Genomic DNA, 13809 nt, shown 5'->3' on the forward strand with positions numbered 1-13809 from the left:
GAGAACCCCATTCAAATTATGTTGTTTTCTTTAATTTAAACATTTTGCATATAATACATTTTTAAATTTTATTTATTTATATTATAGAAAATAAATATGACTAAAATAATTATATTTACATGTTGTGTTTAAGAAAATATACTTTAACATATCTCATTTTAGTATTTTACGGGATTTATTTATTTTAAATAATATAATCCTATTGTTTTAGTAAACTTTATACATAGTAATATCTATCATACTATTTTATTAAATTTATTATATAGGATATTTGTTTTGGATGTTATGATATTAAGTTCTATTTTTTTTTTAAATTAAGACGTCAAAACATTAGGTTACTTTAAATTTTTACAACATATATAGTTAGTTTTTTTCAGGTACATTTCAAAAAGTTAATCTTTATTATCCATGATTTTGTCTTTTGTAAAATTTGAAATATTATCATTTTGAGTTTGAATATTTATTTTCAAAATAATATATTTTTTCGAGACAACTTTGGAAAATTACACAACTATTTGAGTTTGGAATAATACATGAATTTTGAATTTGTTTTGGTACTACATTACTGTATTATTTTATAAAATATTTGAATTTTTTTGGTAATATTTTTAATTCTTTTATCAACAAATTTTGTTACAATTAAAATAAAATAAAATTTATAATTAAAATTTGATTTTTGTCACTAATATTTTAAATGAATTACTGAAATTTCATATTTTACTAATAACATATTTTTAAATAGTATATGAACTAAAGGTTATTATATACTATTATATTTTTTTATATAAACATTTTTAAGCAATATATTGCTAATAGTTTCAAAATAAATAAAAAGATAATGTATGGCTGTAAATATAAAATTTTAACTTATGTTAATACATTTATTTTAATGTAAAAGTATTATATAGTTTTCGAAGTTTAATCCATTATAATGATGATCAATAATTTATTTAAGTTAAAAAATAAAATAATTTTTTTTGTTAATTTACCTATTTAATATATTTTAATATTTAATTCATATAGCACTTCTATTTTTATATAATACGGAATATATCATAGAATCTATAAAAAAGTTATTATAAAGAATTTTTATTTTCTTTTTTATAATAAGTTTTAGTTAAATTTACTTATAATAATATTATATTACTAATTTCGAAATATATTAATGTGTTATTTATAAAAAAATATTTAAATTTTAAACTAAGATTTTGTTAGATTCTTTCTCAGCATATTTTATTATAATTAAAAAAATCAAATTTATAGTTGGTTTATTGTTAATATATTTATAGTTGGTTTATTGTTAATACAAATAATTAAATATGTTATATTGACTAATTCTTTAAGTGGTCCTACTATGACTTGTTAATAGTAGATAAAAATAGAACCCTAAATTAATAGATTAGATATTAGAAAGTAAAACGATAATCAATTAGAAGTTACTTACATAAGTAACTAATACTTTTTGGAAGCCCATGAACACATATTAATATTTACAATAACTAAAATATTTATAAATTCTAAATAATTTTATGTCTATATATATTAAATGGTAAACTGAAATTTATGTAAATAATCCTAAAAATGAGAATTCAGATTTGCGTTGGTATTTTGATTATGGTTATATTAACTTTGACAAACATAAAACATAAAATTTAATATTAAAAACATTTTTAATAATGATAATATATAATATATCTACCTTGTTAAATTATATAGTGTTATGTTAATTTAAAATATTTTAATTATTTGATCAAAAGTTAATTTGACTTTATTTTTAATATCTATTTAAAATTTAAAATAAACAGTTTAATTTTTTGTGATTGTATTTTAGAAATCATATTATATAAGTAAAATGTAATTTATATATTAAGAAATCACATTATAAAATATATATTTTCATCTAAGAAAATATAGATATAAATAAATATTTTATTACTTCAAAAGTATATTTTATGTTATTTAAAATAGTCTTAAATGGAATATTTCTAGTTTGTGAAATTTCCTTTTTTTAATGAAATCATATTATATAAACATATATTTTCGTTTTTAATATTTTAAAAAACAATTATAAATGTTTCTTTTTATTATATATGTTATTTGAAAAATTTTAAAAGGAAACTAAATAAAAATTTCAATAATAGTATTTAAATGTAATTTTTTAATTCATTAAGGGTATCAGCGTAATCAACCATCGTGAGAGTTAACGTGAGCGCGACACATAGAAAACTGACTTCTCAAATAATATTATAGATATTATTAAACTAGTTTAATTATATTTTAGTTAAAACTTAACTGACGAAATCCAATATACTTATCGAAGATAGCAACCATCCTTTTTAAGTATCTCGGTTTCCCTCTCTCTCAAATTAGATATGATAAAAATTGTAAATATTTATAGTATACCTTTTTATCAACTATTTATAGTATACCAATGTCAAATGTTTATTAGTTGGTGTCCCTATATTTACCAAAAGTTACTGAAAACCAGGTCAATGCATTCTGTATACGACTTACTAGGTGATTTTTCCGTGCTCATGCACGGATACAAATATTTATAAATTAAATATGTTACAATAGTTGATTGTTATTTAATTTTAATTTTGAATTAATTTATAATTTGTATGCATAATTTATACTAATAATATTATATTATTTTAATCAGACATATGATTTTAAATTGGGCAATTGTCCAAAATAGCACCTTTAAAGTTTTTATCACAAAAATGACACCAATGAGAAAAAGTCACAAAATAGCATTCATTAAAGGGTAAAATGTCTCTAATACCCTTATTTTAGAATTAATTAAACAAAGAGAAAAAATAAAAAAAAAAGATACGCCTCTCTCTCTCACGTGAAGCGACGGTGGCGACAGCTCTCCGATTTCGATCGCCATCAGCTTCAATCTCGTCGAATCTACCGCCTCGAACATCAGGTATCAACTTCCGAACATCACTCTCTATTTGAAATCCGTATGGATTGGGATTACTGAAAAGGCAAAATTGAGTTGCAGGAGGTGAATGGCTCTGCTGCGAAAGATGGTAGAGCTCTGCCACAAGGGGGATTCACTTGTTGTTTAGCCATGGATGGTCTTAAGGTTCTTGCTTCTGGGTTTCAGATCGATGAAAAGGTACTTCACTTCGTCTTCTCTTTGTTAGTATAATAGATATCGTTTGTAGTTTATTAGGATCCGTTATTCCCCTTTTGTATAGTGTCCATGGGAATGGTTGTGAGTTTTGACTCTATGTTGCCTCAGCGATCTTAGGTAACCTTTTGTTCTGTCTATGGAACTATCTTTTCACACTTTGAATGGCAACTAAGAAGCATGGATATTATTACTAAAGTTCATATCTTTTTAGAGAAATATTTTCTAGTTACTGGGAAGGACTCATCCCCCTTCTAACTGGTTGATTGCAATTATATTTTCAAGGTCAAGATAGAGAAGCTAGTTCCTTCCATGGAGGGAGTTTTGGTTTCCAGAACTTCTTCAGATGTCAACTTCGTCATTGTCAAGAACGTCCTGGCTGCTAAGTACAAGGTCTGTTGCTCAAAGATTGCCAATCAATATTCTTTTTAGCTTCTAAATGTTCACTTCACACATCTGTAGATTATCATCGTTGGCTACCGGTTTATTTTTTATTTTTGCTTAATGAACATTCCAACACTGCTGTTTTTCTTCATGCATCTCAAAAGATTAATCAGTTATGTTAGGTAAACTATAAGTATTTCTCTGTTCAATTATATCCGCTCCAATAAACACTAGGATGTATATTAAATTTTCTGGCAGTACATAGGTGATTTCCTTAGAACGGAGGCTTTCGAGCGGGAGGAAAGATTTACTATGCAGTATGCAGCTCTAGTGAAACATCTCTCCTTTTCCCAGAAATTGTTTTGGATCAGTCTTTTGCCTCTGATGACTAATGGTATCTACTATATCCTGAAGGAAGTTGTTCAAAACCAGCTATTCTTGTTTCATCATGACAGCTAAAGATACCTTATTCTTTTTTTTAACTTGCAGTGGGCCCTGTATGTTCGGAAGAAGCCAGTTGTTGCACTGAGTTGGTTACATCAGTGTTGGAATGAGCATCGTGTGATGACAGCTTTTAAGAATTCCACAAATTCACCGAGTCAGTGATGACAGCTTTTAAGAACTGAAGTGAAAAACACCTGGGGGAGGGGGACGAGGATAAGCAAGAATAGTGATCAGTGAAAGAGGTTTCTGTGGGGTGGGGGAGTTCGTTCAAACAAAGCTCACAAGTTGTAGAATGTTGTTTCTAATTTGAGGATCATGCAGGTTTTTTTTTGTTTTTTACTTTCCGGGAAGAACAATAAGTTATATTTCCGATTTTACTCTTATGTTAAGTTGGTACTCATGAAATCTGGAGAACATAGTTGCTACCAAGCATACCAAAGATCAATTTAAGATTTTTAGGAAAGGCTTCCGGAATATTTAATATTTAATCAAAAAATAAAATGTTAGGAAATGATATCAAAGACATTTAATCAAACCATATTCAATTACAAGAAGAAGAAACAAAATCAAGAAATTAGTCACTTGATCTTAGTATCAAAAAGCAAAACAAAACAAATCATGCATTAAGAGTTATACTCACTATATTTCTTGTTAACATCAAGTCTCCGGTTATCAATCTCTTCAAAATAGTCTTCTGGGCTTCCTGAAACAATAATATTTAATTAAAAATAAAATTTTAGGATAGCAAGTTACATATTTTGGAAGGGTTTCCTAAAAAATTAATGTTTAATTAAAAATTAAATTATAGGATAGCAAATAAAATATTTAGGAAAAACTTCCTAAAAAATATTTAACTAAAAAGAATGTTAAGATAGCAAGTAGAAGTAGTCACCACACACTTATCTTTTTTGTTAGAGATTCAAAAACAACAAAAAAAAGAAAAATGTTATGATAGCAAGCAAAATATTTAGAATAGCAAATTAAAATGTATATATTAACAAAACTTGCATATATATCATATTTAGGATATCAAGTAATATATCCAGGAAGAGCTTCCTGAAAATTTAATATTTAATTAGAAAGGTAAAATGTTAGAATAGCAAGTTAAAATGTATATATTAACAAAACTTGCATATATATCATATTTAGGATATCAAGTAATTTATTCAGGAAGGACTTCCTGAATATTTAATATTTAATTTAAAAAAATGTTAGGATAGTAAATAACATATTTATAAAGACTTGCCTGAATAATTAATATTTAATTAAAAGATAATATATTAGAATAGCAAGTTAAAATGTATATATTAGCAAAACTTGCATATATATCATATTTAGGATATCAAGTAATATATTCAGGAAGAGCTTCCTGAAAATTTAATATTTAATTAAAAAGGAAAAATGTTAAGATATAAAAAAAAATATTTAAGAATGGTTTCTTAAAAATAAAAAATTTAATTAAAATGAAAAATGTTAGAAGAGCAAGTTAAAATGTATATATTAACAAAACTTGCATATATATCATATTTAGGATATCAAGTAATATATTCAGGAAAGGCTTCCTGGAAATTTTAATATTTAATTAAAAAGGAAAATTGCTAGGATAACAAGTTGAAATATTTAGGAATGGCTTCTTGAAATTTTAATATTTAATTATAAAGGTAAAATGTTAGAATAGCAAGTTAAAATGTATTATTAACAAAACTTACATATATATCATATTTAGGATATCAAGTAATATATTCAGTAAGGGCTTCCTGAAAATTTTAATATTTAATTAAAAATGAAAAATGCTAGGATACAAGTTGAAATATTTAGGAATGGCTTCTTGAAATTTTAATATTTAATTATAAAGGTAAAATGTTAGAATAGCAAGTTAAAATGTATATATTAACAAAACTTGCATATATATCATATTTAGGATATCAAGTAATATATTCAGGAAAGGTTTCCTGGAAATTTAATATTTCATTTAAAAAGGAAAAGTGTTTCATTTAAAAAGGAAAAGTGTTAGGATAACAAGTTGAAATATTTAGGAATGGCTTCTTTGAAATTTAATATTTAATTAGAAAGGTAAAATGTTAGAATAGCAAGTTAAAATGTACATATTAACAAAACTTGCATATATATCATATTTAGGATATCAAGTAATATATTCAGGAAGGGCTTCCTGAAATTTTTTAATATTTAATTTAAAAATGTTAGGATAGTAAATAACATATTTATAAAGACATGCCTGAATAATTAATATTTAATTAAAAGGTAATATGTTAAAATAGCAAATTAAAATGTATATATTAGCAAAACTTGCGTATATATCATATTTATGATAAAAAGTAAAATGTTTAGGAAGGGCTTCCTGAAAATTTAATATTTAAAAATGAATAAAATAGTATATCAAGTAAAATGTTTAGGAAGGGCTTCCTGAATCTTTTATATCTAATTAAAAAGAAAAATCATCGCATACCAAGTAAAATATTTTGGAAGACTTCTTGAAAATTTAATATTTAAAAAGGTAAAAAAATTAGGATATCTAGTAAAATGTTTAGGAAGAGCTTCGTGAAAATTTATATTTAATTAAAAAGAAAAAAAATGTTAGAATAGCAAGTAAAATATTTAGAAAGGACTTCCTGAAAATTTAATATTTGAAAAGAAACAATGTTAGGATAGCAAGTGAAAATGTATATATTAACAAACTTACGTATATATCATATTTATGATAACCAGTGAAATGTTTAGGAAAGCTATCTGAAAATTTAGTATTTAATTAAAAAGAAAAAAAATAGGATATCAAGTAAAATGTTTAGGAAGGGCTTCCTGAAAATTTTATACTTGATTAAAAAGAAAAATGTTAGCATAGTAAGTAAAATGTTTAGGAAGGGCTTCCTGAAAATTTTATATTTAATTTAAAAGAAAAATGTTAGCATAGCAAACAAAATATTTAGGAAGGGTTTCCTGAAAATTTAATATTTATTTAAAAAGAAAAATGTTAGGATAACAAGTAAAATATTTAAGAAAAGACTCCTGAAAATTTAATGTTTAAATAAAATGAGTGTGCATTCTTGCATAAGTCTGTTTTCGAAGACAATCAAAAGCGTGTAAGGAATATTAGACAATCCTTGTTCAGGATGGCTATCCTAATTTGAAATTTAATTTTCCAAAAAAGAAAAAAAAACATAATCAAAATCTATAAGAAAATTCATTGGCTATAGAAATCACCAAATAGATTTCATTGTCTACAAAATAAAGAGCACATATCAAACAGAGAACATTAAAAATAGGATAGCTTGAAGCATTTTCAATAATTCTATCAAGAAAATGTTAAATGTGGTATCATTATAAAAACACATATGTTATATACTAATAGTTTTTGGCACTATAAAAACACATATGTTATATACTAATAGAGAACATTAAAAATAGGATAGCTTGAAACATTTTCAATAATTCTATCAAGAAAATGTTAAATGTGGTATCATTATAAAAACACATATGTTATATACTAATAGTTTTTGGCACTTTCAGGACGGGTTTCCATATCAAAGAGAATCAAAAGCGTGTAAAGAATATTAGACAATCATTGTTCAGGATGACTATCATAATTTTGTATTTAATCTTTCAAAACAAAACAAAATCTATATGGGAAAAATTTATTTCCGACAACAACCACTGAATGTTCTGTCAAGCTAAAAGCACCAGTAAAAAACAATCAATATTTTAAGCCCAAAACTATGGAGAAGAACGGTTAATCATTTACACAAGTAAACGAAGCGGTGAAAGTTTAATAAAAGCCACGAAAACAAAATTTGATAAAAAGATGCTATATAAAGAAAGCATAATGGTTCAGAATTATTTCTTTGTAGCAGCGGGTAGCAGCGGGTCTCAGGCTCTGAATTGCGCTTCTCATCTCCTTAGTTCGCTCTTGAAATATCAGATCATTGTTACTCAGCAGTAACCACGCAAGTCGCTTCAAGAACACATAATAAATTTGTCTCCCATGTTTGAATAAGCTAATGACTGTCTTCTTTCTTGTCTTTCTGTTCCATAAGACAGAAATCCAGAAGTTTATACCCCACAGACCAGGCACACAAACAACATACCATCTCATAAAGCTCTTGCCTGCATGAATACGATAAACTTGCTGCCCCGACCTGTCAAAAATCAAATATTCTACTTCGATATCCTTTGTGTCACCATCTTCTATTGTCACATTATACCAAAGATTTGCATGTAAATACACTCTTGTGGCTCTGCTTTTAAACTTGAAGTGCCATGATTTGGAGATTTTGAATTGTTGATTATTATACTGCTCCCTTCTGTTTCTGGGAATCATTTTATCGAACAACTGATAGGCAAGATGCCTCACGTTGACAGCTGTTGGGTTTTGAGTTAATTGAACTCTTTCAAACAAGTCAGCAATGCCAAAACTATCTTTACCACGCTCATCTAATAACTCGTGAAGCTGAAAGCTTGGTTCCCAGTTAGAAACTTGTACCTGTTTCTGAAAGCTTTCATCACTAACAGTTTCCTGATCCAACACTCCGGCGGATCTGGAACAACGACAGGTCCTGAAACCTGCATCGCAAAAACTTGTATACATTACCAGTCTCATCAGGAACAAAATGTCAAACCACTGAGCATTATCAGATCAGATCAGAAATTGGCATACGAGTTACTGAGACAATCTAACCAAAAATGATATCAGATCATGATCGTACCTTGCGAGCGTAACCATACTCGCTCTCCTTAAGGTCATGAACTTCCCTGTAAACCGGTGGAATTTTCGCAGCAAATACGATCGAGCAGGAAAACAAAATTCACCTCCTGAAAAACGCCGAGATCCAATCAAATACAGTCAATCAGAAACGGTCAAAACCTCTAAGCGAGAGATAGGAGATCAAGGAAGAAGAAGATAACATTTCCGATTCAAAACCAGAGAGAGATAGAGAGAGAGAAAGATCGCCGATGGCCAAGCTGAAAGATAACGACGATGACATAGCTGAAGGAGATCGTCGATGGCTGGCGGAGCTGACGACGGACGACGACGATGAAGATGAGACGACGACAGCGATGGAGATGAGACGACGACAAAGATTTCAAATCGCGAGTCTCAATTTTTTTTTAATTTAATCAATCAAAAAGATTTAAATGAAAGGGCATAAAGGTAAATGACACACTTAATGAAACCTGTTTTTGTGATTTTTGATCCTGAGTGCTCTTTTGGAGATAAAAACTTGGATTAGTGCTATTTGGGTCATTTTCTCTTTTAAATAAGTTATCATTTGGGTATATTGGATTGCATCAATCAATTTCTCTAATTCAACTAATACTTTTTATTTTAAATATATGAAAATTATGATTATTTGCTTTTACTTTGGTTGTTATCTTAGATATGTAAATATATTTGAGGAAGATTATGTATAATTTAAGATATATTGTGCTTAGAATGAAGTAAAAATAAACTAAATATTTGGATCCAAATTACAAAAATTAAATTATATGTCGATTTTTAAAATAAAATATTAAAAGTAAAACGATAATCAATTAGAAGTTACTTACATAAGTAACTAATACTTTTTGGAAGCCCATGAACACATATCAATATTTACAATTACTAAAATATTTATAAATTCTAAATAATTTTATGTCTTATATATATTAAATGGTAAACTGAAATTTATGTAAATAATCCTAAAAATGAGAATTCAGATTTGCGTTGGTATTTTGATTATGGTTATATTAACTTTGACAAACATAAAACATAAAATTTAATATTAAAAACATTTTTAATAATGATAATATATAATATATCTACCTTGTTAAATTATAATGTGTTATGTTAATTTAAAATATTTTAATTATTTGATCAAAAGTTAATTTGACTTTATTTTTAATATCTATTTAAAATAAACAGTTTAATTTTTTGTGATTGTATTTTAGAAATCATATTATATAAGTAAAATGTAATTTATATATTAAGAAATCACATTATAAAATATATATTTTCATCTAAGAAAGTATAGATATAAATAAATATTTTATTACTTCAAAAGTATATTTTATGTTATTTAAAATAGTCTTAAATGGAATATTTCTATTTTGTGAAATTTATTTTTTAATGAAATCATATTATATAAACATATATTTTCGTTTTTAATATTTTAAAAAAACTTTATAAATGTTTCTTTTTATTATATATGTTATTTGGAAAATTTTAAAAGGAAACTAAATAAAAATTTCAATAATAGTATTTAAATGTAAATTTTTTAATTCATTAAGGTATCAGCGTAATCAACCATCGTGAGAGTTAACGTGAGCGCGACACATAGGAAACTGACTTCTCAAATAATATTATAGAGATACCCAAATGATATACTCTTTTTATTGGTCTTCTTTTAGATATACTGATATAGTCTATTTATGCAACCCAAACAAAAAAAAATCATCAGTTTTTTGTTAAAGGTTTACAAAAATTATCAGTGTTATAAAACAAAAACTATATTTATTAACACGTTATTTTAAAACAAATAAGATTTTATAAAATCAATTGAAAACTACACAAATTTTTATTCAATTGTTTTTAGAAGCTATACAAATTTATATAGATTGATCACATAAAATTTTGTGGTTCCATATAGTTATTTATAAGAGCACTTCCAATGGAGGTTGCTTAGCCAAAATATGTTCACAAAATAGTAATTGAAAAATCAAAAAGTAGGAAAGAGGAACAAACATTTTAGAACTTGTATCTTAAATAACATGTTCTCAGAACTTCTTTAAATCTGTATAAGACATATGCTTTTAGTGATTAATTTGGTTGTAAAAATTAAAATTTAAATATAGTAATAGCAAATGTCTAAGATAATACTAATATTTTTGTTGTTAAGATACTCAAATGACCATCCCCGCCATTAAAGTTGCACTAAAATTTTATCAACGGATCTATATAGCCTTTACTTATAACCGATATTATCCCCACCATTAAAGTTGCTCTAACATTTTAACAACGGATCTATATAGCCTTTATTTATAACCGATATTAATAATTTAAATAGATTAGACATCTGATTTGGGAGTATCTTAATAATATATAGCGTGCACAGGCTATTTGGAAACATTACTACTTATCAGGGACATATAGCTTTCTGTGATGTTATCTGAAGATATTTTTGGTCTCACAAACACAAAGACACGACGTGTACCCATTATCATTGATCAGTTGCTGGGAGTTAGTGGGTTCGATGTGCTTCCATCTTGGTTTAGTATGACAATTTTGGTTCTTTGTTTGATATTTAATTTAATTTGTTAGTAATATGGTTTCAAATTTTAGTTACATTATGATAAGTAAAATCGTTATAGTTTTTGTTCTAAATGATATTTTACTATCATGTACCAGTTATACAAATATGAACACTGGTGAGACTGTTCAATACAATTCGCCCTATAAACATCTATCAAATGACCAATCATGTGTTTTCCCTACCGCAAGCGTCCAGTTCAGCTGTACACATGTTCCATGATCGATTGATCGATCGGCTCCAATAAGATATTTAGTTAATAGTTTTTCTTATTCAGTTAATAGTTTTGTTTCGAAAATTATAGAAAAACGAACATACGCACGAATGGAATTAGTTTTAACCCGTCCCGTACGACTTATAGTCACATGTTAGACGATATCATGATTTGGTCTAATCAGCAAAATTACTCATTTGATAATTTTTTCGTTTTCATTTATCATAATATCACAATCTTCAAAAGAAAAAAAAAATCGCAATCTTCAACTTAACAAAGTAATAAATGTAATAAATTTACATTAGGTCGAACAAATATCATAATTATTTTAAGGATTATAGTCTTTGAGTTCTATCCACAATCAAAATTTTCAATTTTTAATATCAGTCACACCATAGAAACCTATGATAACTAATTACAGGCCTAAAAATTTTTTCTTAACAATTATGTGTTGATTCTGGTTCAACGAGATGATTGTATCTCAGCTGATTATATGATGAGTAGGTTCACTAATGATCTAATCAGGGTTAGAAGTTTGTTGTCAATGGATGCGATTATGTTTGTTATAAGGAAAAACACCTCACGAGTGATTTTCTTCATCAACCACCAACTTTTCTTGTTGTCGATGTAAGCTCAAGAAATTGGTGTCCGATAGGTTGCTTCAGTAGCGAAGCTCGTTGTATACATGTGCTACAAATAGAAGATGATACGTAACACACACTTTAGAATAATAAAAAGATGTCACAACGTGCTGATATGAAATATTTCCACGTGATAACTATTGAGGAATATTATTAAATCGCGAATTGAAAGATTTGATGAAACTAAATCTAAGAAATAATATATTAGATAATTTGATAAATATATATATACATACATATATATATATATCTTGAGTCTTACATAGGTCTGAAATAAGATCAGAGTTTTTGATATTGTAATTATTAAAAAAAAACACAAAACATTTTTGAGATTTCATAATTGATCGAATTGGTAGACTTGATCAACATAAGCAAACAACGTGGATATATTATAAATTGATTCTTGTCGAATGTGTGAGACATCATCGTATAATTAAGATTAACAAAACAGTATAAAAGATTTTTAACAAGAAGAGATGCATATTTTAGAAATTATTTTGTTCTTTTGTTTTCGCTGAATTTTGATTCTATAGTTGAATTTTGTGATCTTTTTTGGCTTTGAGAGAAAGAGTTAACTAAGCATAATTTAGAGGAAATGAATATTGAAACTATTAATCACTGTCTTGTCATTTTTTTTCTTTGTAATTATTTTATCCTCAAAGTTAAAATATTTTTTAACAACTTTTTTTGAAACACCAACGTCAAAAAACTTTATCATCATAATCTTCTTACCCAAAATTCATTTTTATTTTTATCAAGAAAATACCTATATATCTTTGTGAAAAAAGTAATATGATCTTCAAATATATATATATAGTTTTAATACAGAATAACCAGATAAAAATTAAAGAATATGGAGGACAATAATTGGTGTTATCAAGGTATAGTCATTATCATGGAACATTTTGAATCTTTTAATCAAATGTTGTTTATCTAAGCTTTATGGTTATGCACTCAAGCATAACGTTTATCTTGTATGATGATTTCAAGCACTGAATGACAAGTAATATTGATATTTATCCGATAGATGATAGGGAGAAAGAAAGAGACTTCTAAGAAATTAAGAGAAATAGTACTAATATTTTTTAACCAGTACTACTATCTACATTGATTTTAATAATGTGTTATGCATGGTCGTGGTTAAGTTAATCAGGTTAATTTAAAAAGAACTTATTGCGGTGTCTACAACGCCGTACCTGAAATATTAGGGACCATAAACATTTTAGTAAAATTTTGTAAAAAAATACTTTTGTAAATTTGAAAGTCTTTTTGTGTAAATATTTTAATTTTGTTTAGAGATTATAGTCCAATATTTCACTTGCTCAGGATTATCCATAGATGTCTGATAAATACAGGTATAAACGAGTGATAACATCTTCAATTCCACTCAGAAACTCACTTCAAATTCTATTTTATATTAAAATCATCTTCATTAACACTCTAAAATCTATTTCAAAATTGAGTAATAGACATGATTACTTTAAATATGGAATAAACCAATTCAATACTCTAAAATTGAGTTGAAGTTTTTTATTTATGAAATATTCCTTTACATTTAAATATTTTCATTTTTAATAAAATATTATTAAATAAGTATATTAATATAATTTTACTATATCTATTATAAAATTTACTGTTAATATTTTTAATTATATAAATAGCTATCTAATGAACTATTTTACGCAA

The 13809-nt window shown here is 26.1% G+C and overlaps 1 protein-coding gene and 1 long non-coding RNA gene across 8 annotated transcripts; one reads left to right on the plus strand and one right to left on the minus strand.

Moving 5' to 3' along the window:
• Positions 1-2795: 2795 nt before the first annotated feature.
• Positions 2796-4436, plus strand: LOC130494564 (uncharacterized). 7 transcript variants are annotated; one of them, XR_008937604.1, is made up of 6 exons: positions 2796-2932; positions 3011-3127; positions 3210-3262; positions 3428-3535; positions 3785-3920; positions 4016-4430. XR_008937604.1 is itself a non-coding variant. In XM_056992215.1 (5 exons), exons 2-5 carry the CDS (start codon positions 3080-3082, stop codon positions 4078-4080), a joined length of 357 nt encoding a protein of 118 aa, XP_056848195.1. In that variant the 5' UTR covers positions 2796-2932; positions 3011-3079; the 3' UTR covers positions 4081-4429. The 7 variants fall into 7 exon arrangements, 1 of the variants encoding a protein (XP_056848195.1); XR_008937606.1 differs by having other exon boundaries at positions 3011-3262; positions 3428-3708; positions 3792-3920; positions 4016-4436; XR_008937605.1 differs by having other exon boundaries at positions 3011-3262; positions 3428-3708; positions 4016-4435.
• A 3160-nt stretch (positions 4437-7596) lies between these two features.
• LOC108832294 (uncharacterized) lies at positions 7597-9227 on the minus strand. Its single transcript, XR_008937365.1, has 2 exons — positions 8689-9227; positions 7597-8545 (listed from the first exon to the last, which is right to left on the minus strand). It is a non-coding gene; the product is annotated as an uncharacterized LOC108832294 (long non-coding RNA).
• Between the last annotated feature and the right edge of the window lie 4582 nt (positions 9228-13809).

This window comes from Raphanus sativus, chromosome 8, assembly GCF_000801105.2.
Source record: "Raphanus sativus cultivar WK10039 chromosome 8, ASM80110v3, whole genome shotgun sequence".
NCBI lineage: Eukaryota > Viridiplantae > Streptophyta > Magnoliopsida > Brassicales > Brassicaceae > Raphanus > Raphanus sativus.

Coding starts and splice junctions, on each gene's coding strand:
- LOC130494564 (XM_056992215.1), top strand. CDS start 3,080: ATGGATGGTCTTAAGGTTCTTGCTTCTGGGTTTCAGATCGATGAAAAG. Junction 3,536..3,784: donor TCCTGGCTGCTAAGTACAAG/GTCTGTTGCTCA, acceptor ATTTTCTGGCAG/TACATAGGTGATTTCCTTAG. Junction 3,921..4,015: donor TTTGCCTCTGATGACTAATG/GTATCTACTATA, acceptor TTTAACTTGCAG/TGGGCCCTGTATGTTCGGAA.